The sequence below is a fragment of the Limulus polyphemus genome, unplaced genomic scaffold (assembly GCF_000517525.1).
Source record: "Limulus polyphemus unplaced genomic scaffold, Limulus_polyphemus-2.1.2 Scaffold72, whole genome shotgun sequence".
In the NCBI taxonomy this organism is placed as follows: Eukaryota; Metazoa; Arthropoda; class Merostomata; order Xiphosura; family Limulidae; genus Limulus; species Limulus polyphemus.
In genome coordinates this window covers 87231-93915 of record NW_013665682.1, presented here as the reverse complement: position 1 = coordinate 93915, position 6685 = coordinate 87231, and the positions used below count along the sequence as shown (strand labels likewise).

The 6685-nt window shown below is 33.3% G+C and overlaps 1 protein-coding gene across 3 annotated transcripts in view; it reads right to left on the bottom strand.

The window, feature by feature from the left end:
• LOC106466050 (rap guanine nucleotide exchange factor 4-like) overlaps window positions 1-6685 on the bottom strand; it is a 110457-nt gene that overhangs the window by 34813 nt on the left and 68959 nt on the right. For all 3 annotated transcript variants that reach the window (XM_022394540.1, XM_013926295.2, XM_022394550.1), the window contains one exon: window positions 173-258. In XM_022394540.1, coding sequence (XP_022250248.1) covers window positions 173-258 — 86 coding nt within the window. The remainder of the gene's footprint in view (window positions 1-172; window positions 259-6685) is intronic.

Genomic DNA, 6685 nt, shown 5'->3' with positions numbered 1-6685 from the left:
TGACCTACAAAACCAATGCTATCGACTGATCAATGCTTTAAGTACTTTCAATCAAAATTTTGTCTCCCAAAGGTAACGTGACGTAAGGTAAGAAATACTAAAAACAAAACAACCATAAAGATTATATTATTATAAAATGAAAAAAAAACACACATATGTATAGTCAACTCACCTGTTCCGTCTTCAACTCTAATGTCTATCCTAGTCTCCAATAAGTGTTCAAGCATCTTTTGCGGCGTTCCTGCCATCACTGCGTACCTTTACCATGCAAAAACAGACAGTTAAGTATCCGCAGTTGTGTGTTAAACACAATAAAGTGATTTCTCTATCGATTCCATCTGCTTAATGGGAAGTAAATACTTATAATCTTGCACCACTTCTCTCCATTTAGTCAATAGATCCATCAACACAATGTCAGTAATAATTAAACACGATGCAGATGAAGCGAGGAAAGAAACCAAAAACACTTGTTGAATCTGTTATCTTGGCATGTGCTTTAGGCGTTTTATCTGTTTGACATGATAACTGCTATGTAGAATGAGATTACAGTACTTATGTTAAGGTATTTCTTCAGAACAGAAAAGTCACTTTGAGAACAAAGTACGAAGTAAAGCCAGAGACAACAAGTTGCGGAAAAAAGGTTTCCTTCTTTAGTGTGCAAGAGTGATTTTAAATGTAAAAGACAGGAAATCCTTTACTTCACCAAGCCCTCTCTCTTCAAAGTGAAAGATTAAAAATTTAGCCACTTCATATACACAAGACCTCAAATTGAAATTTAGAACATGTACGGGTAAATACATTTTATATATCGCCGCTGTTTTTACGTAAAGTTACACAATGAGATGTGCTCTGTCCAGTGCGAGGAATTGAACCACGCATTTTACTATTTTAAGTCCGTAAACTTACTGCTGAACCACCAGGATAGGGGGGGGGGAGGTAGAGTATTTGTCTAATTTTGTACGTTTCACGAGGCCCACCAGTGGCTCAGCAGTAAATCTGAATACTCACAACGCTAAAAACCAGGTTTCGATACTCGTAGTGGGCACGGCACAGATAGTCCATTATGTAGCTTTGGAGTTTCACAGCGGACAAACAAACTTTGCATGAAAAATTATACATTTGTTTAGTTTTAAACTGTTTAATTCAAACAATTTTCGAACACTGTAGGGTTTCGTAACTTCAGCATCCATTCTTCATTTAGTTTTACGAACGCTAATCGTTCGCTCTTGTATTTGAATAACCAAGCTTGTGTCATTCATTAAGCTCAGACATTGACTAGTACATTTTGATGTTAAAAACACTATCATGCTCAAACTGGATACTTGAAATTGTTTTGTAGAAAACGTATTGTAAGCAAGCAAACAAACTTCTAAACAAATAAGCTTTTATTTCGTAAATGTGTTAAATTTTAAAAAATTGAACTACCTTCCCAACTTCTCATGTACCTTAACATCGACTGTATTATATTTAAGGATTAGAGAATTAAGAAAAGCGTGCTATTCAAAGAGAAAAAGTCTTGTCTATATTTGTTTTAATTTTTAAAATTCAAGTACAAAAATAGCCAAACTCGGTTATTACTGGCAGGAAATACATACAAAGAAGAAACGAATAGATTCAAAACCTGTAAGATATCATGATTAAACGTTTCTTTGGCAAAGCATTACGTGACATATCACGATTAAACGTTTCTTTGGCAAAGCATTACGTGACATATCACGATTAAACATTTCTTTGGCAAATCATTACGTGACATATCACGATTAAACATTTCTTTGGCAAAGCATTACGTGACATATCACGATTAAAGTTTCTTTGGCAAAGCATTACGTGACATATCACGATTAAACATTTCTTTGGCAAAGCATTACGTGACATATCACGATTAAACATTTCTTTGGCAAAGCATTACGTGACATATCATGATTAAACATTTCTTTGGCAAAGCATTACGCGACATATCATGATTAAACATTTCTTTCGCAAAGCATTACGTAGCATATCATGACAATGCATTTATCTGGCAAAGCATTACGTGACATATCCTGACAAGACGTTTCTTTGGTAAAGGATTATGTGACATATGATAAGGCATGTCTTTGGCAAGGCATTTTTACAAAAAAGTTAACCCAGGAGGAAAAGGCTAATGAGTAATTAAAGCTGTCAGTAGTTGTATTAAAGCATCTATTCATGACAACTTACACGTTAGGGAATGCATTTGAGTTCGTCTAAACATCAACAACAAGCTATCGTATGCGTTCCACAATGCAGTCAAATGCCCCAACCTTACCAGTTATTAAGTTGTTTACACAACAGTTTGTAAGAGTTCAAACTGATTTCAGTTTTGCTTTCGTCGCTGTTTTCGTGTTTATTACTTAATGGACTACGATATTTAACACAGCGCTGATAATTACAGGTACCCTCTTATGCACTCTAATGTAATACTACCAGTTGACCAAAATTCGGGTTTCAATACCCGTAGTGTGCAGAGCACAGATTACCAACTGTATAACTTTGTGCTTAACAACAACCCAACAAAATCTTACTGGATGGAACCTACCAATATACTGGTTATTAAAATAAAGCCACGACACTAAACACTCACACGCACACACACACACACAAAATTGAAGCCAAAAACTAAAGGATTTTCACAACAAAGAAGAAACTTGTGAAACAAAATGTATGGTAGATGACCAAGATTTCTGTTTAGAATATTCCATACGTGTTTATGTAATACATAAATATCCAAAAAAAAATGCAACTAAATCAACGAATACCCAAGAATAAAACCGTTATCCATTACTTGAAGAATAGTCTAGAGTCTAGACCTATATATGTTTAGAGTACAAAAGAACGTACCGCTAGCTAACAGGATGCAAGACTTCCATGAAAGATGTGGAAAGAAGATAATGAACATGAACAGCTGGAAGCTAAATGTCGATAGAAAGGTTAGTGTGTAGTGTACTCACGTTTAACTATACAGCCTCTAATTGGACTGAAAATGTTCGCTTCATTACATGAAACTAGATACAGCGGCGGGACAAGACAAACAACAATATAGGGAAGATGGTCGGAATTTTATATCAAATATACAAAGGCGAAGCGTAGACGGCTTGAAACTGAGACAAAATAGGGGAAATTAAAACTGCGTGACGCGTTTTGGCGAAGGCTAAATGTAAGATTGGCTGCAGGAAATCGTGTTATAAATAAGATTAATATGCCTCGTGGTACTGCAGCTATGGCAAAGCTGCTTTGATGCACCATGCTAAACACATTAATACATATTTACCTTGAACGGAAGATAGGTGGCGTTGCAAGCAAGAAACTTTATGAACTACTAGTTTTATTTACGAATAAAGTGGTACAGTCACAGATAGAATATATGTTTCAAAAGTTCTAAGTGTCCCATATAAAATATCATATCCATTGTCAAAATTCGTTTGTTTTTGGGCAAAGTCTGTTTGTTCAAGTTTCAAATTGAAAAGAAACTTGTTGGGTAATTTTTTTAACGGATTACTTGTCAAGAAATCGGAAGAATGTCGCTAAAAATCAATGAAGGCTAAGAGGCAATTCTTCGGAGTAAAAATGAAGGGGAATTTATAAAATGAAAAAAAAAGGCTAAGAGGCAATTCTTTGGAGTAAAAATTAAGGGGGATTTATAAAATAAAAAAAAGGCCAAGAAGCAACTCTTCGGAGTAAAAATTAAGGTTGATTTATTGTTTGTTTGGAATTAAGCACAAAGCTACACAATGGGCTATCTGTGCTCTGCCCACCACGAGTATCGAAACCCGGTTTCTAGCGTTGTAAGTCCGCAGACATACCGCTGTGCCACTGGTGGGCAGGTTGATTTATAAAATGAAAAAAAAGGCTAAGAGGCAACTCTTCGGAGTAAAAATTAAGGGTGATTTATAAAATGAAAAAAAAGGCTAAGAGGCAAGTCTTCGGAGTAAAATTTAAGGGGGATTTATAAAATGAAAAAAAAAAAGCTAAGAGGCAATTCTTCGGAGTAAAAATTAAGGGGGAATTTATAATTCGAGCATGAGCGTAACAAAATCAGTACCTGTACTCTACGCTACAATAATATGGTCTGACCTCAAGAAACAATACAAACAGTTAAGGAAATCGAAATATTATCAATATTAAACAATAACTTGCAGTGTGACCTTCCCAATTCTGAGGATCGACCACTAAAATTTTCTATTATTCATTCTTTTCTTCAATCACTTTCCTAACTCAAGGTTCTCATTTTCAATATATTTTTGAATGTCATCGAATCACGGAAGGGTCTTCCCGCCACTCGCTCTTCACCCTTTGATTTTACTCATTAGAATCACTGTCACCCCGCCACTCTTATCTAATTATATGACCAAAATAACATAATCCGTTCCTACATATCTTACTAGTAACACTATCTGCCTATAGAAGCACTATCTCAATTTGTAAAACACATGTAATACAATTAAATATATAAATGGAAACTTTAAACATAAATTTAGACAAGTTAAAACCTGTATGCACTCCTATGGAAGTACAGTAACACATTTCAGCTTATAGAAACACCATCCATCTTCGTGAGACTTAAGCTGTTACTATTTGTTTCAATCTCATTAAGTCTGTAATTTAACTAACATGTATTAACGATGTCTGCTTAATCTTACCGAAACAGGTCTTCCTCTGGTCATGGGACATCGAGTTTGTAGACTCACATTTAAAATTTTATTTAATTACTATTTTATGAATGTATGTCAATAAGTTTGGTAAAACTTGTAGATTATAATTTATAGATTATAGTTTTAGTATTATACATTAGTTAATTTCTTAATTTAAATGTAAATAAAAAAATTATATATAGATTTTTGTGTGTCACGTGGTATGTTCAGATTAGATGTTTGTGATGTCCAAATATAAAGTCTGTAGTTCCTTACGAATTAGAAATTCAAATTACCGATATTCACAAGCTACAATATAAAATAAAAACCTAATATATTTTCTATTTACCGAGATATTGCTACATTTATTGAATCAAACACAGTGGGCCCCACCCACCTCTTTCCATTTTTGGAAAATACTTTCTTACCTACACCTACTTCTGTCTATGATGTGTGAATAACCAATCGAAAGCTCAGAATGGCCCCCACGTGGGCTTTTGAGCCTCTGCAAAATACTTTCTTTTCATGTTAGAATCCAAGTGGTAAGATAAGATGTTATTGAGCTCGAAAAATCGTATCTTTTTTTAGATCCAAATAAAGCTTAGTTGCTAAGCCTGATAAATTATAGTGGAATTCTGTGGTATTGATAATAGTAGTTTATGATTTTTTTTTGCTGTTTCAAAATGTACATATAAAACCTAAAAAGAAGTATTTCATTTTACGCTCTCCACATGTAAAAGTTGATAAGGCTTAGCAAATTACTGCAAGCAGAAAACGAGTACAATGGTCATAAGTAGAAGAGATAATTGTTTGCTATACTTCTTTATTTACTGTTTTATGTTTAAAAAAAATTGAAATTTAAGAACTTATTTGTAAAGAGTAATAATGTATATACATATATAATGTATTATAACCGAAAAGTGACTGTATTTTACAAAATACTGGCCCACTAGAACACAGCCAAGACAGGTCACTTTGTAAATAGCACTTTTATGTTATTGGATAGGGTAACATGAGTACACGTGTGCTGCATCATTCAACTTATGTAATGTTAGTCAGACACTGTTAAAAGGTCAACAAAATAAAAATTATAATTTTATATGTATAACATTATAAGATGCAAGCTATTTAGACTAAACATTTATGATTTTTATGTTATAATTTATAGTAATTCTAGAATGCGTAAGTGGGTACCTGTAATTATCAGTGCTCTATTAAATATCGTACTCCATTAAGCAACAAATATGAAAACAATGACTAAAGCAAAACTGAAATCAGTTTGAGCTCTTACTAACTGATGTGTGAATGTTTGTTTGTTTGTAGTTAAGCACAAAGCTACAAAATGGACCCTCTATCCTCTGCCCACAATGGGTATCGAAACCGGAATTCTAGCATTGTAAGTCCACAGATATACTTCTGTGCCACTGGGGGGCCCCTGGGACGGAGCCCATAGCGAAACAGTTAACTAACATATATTAATGGTATCTGTTTAAAACAGAGGTTTTAGATAAGTGAAAGAACAACCAATTTAATAATGTAAAATATCCAACATGTCTGAATCCTTTGTTCATTACAGTGTAAAATTATAATCTACTAAAATCATCGTATATCATTATATTCAAACAGAAGAATGCCTAGAAATCAATTATAAAAGCAAACAATTATAAGTCTAATAAAATTATATGAAAAAGATCCATGTTAGCAATGCACCCTCTGGTGATGATGACGTTATTATATGATGTCACCTGGCAATACGTCCCTGATGTTGATGATGTAATCCTTATTAAAATGTAAATATTCAATATTATTTGCATACGAATTAAAACTTTTAAGTGGTAAAAATTAATTAGATATTAATTATTAATTTGTATATCATTTACATCTAATTAATTAATCTTTATGTTGATTATTAATAGCATATCACAAGCATATTAATAATATATGTCATCATACTTCTGCCCCAAAGTAACATGCTAACTTAGTCTGTAATTAATATAATGAATATATCAAAAACGTGAATATTAACCATCCAATTT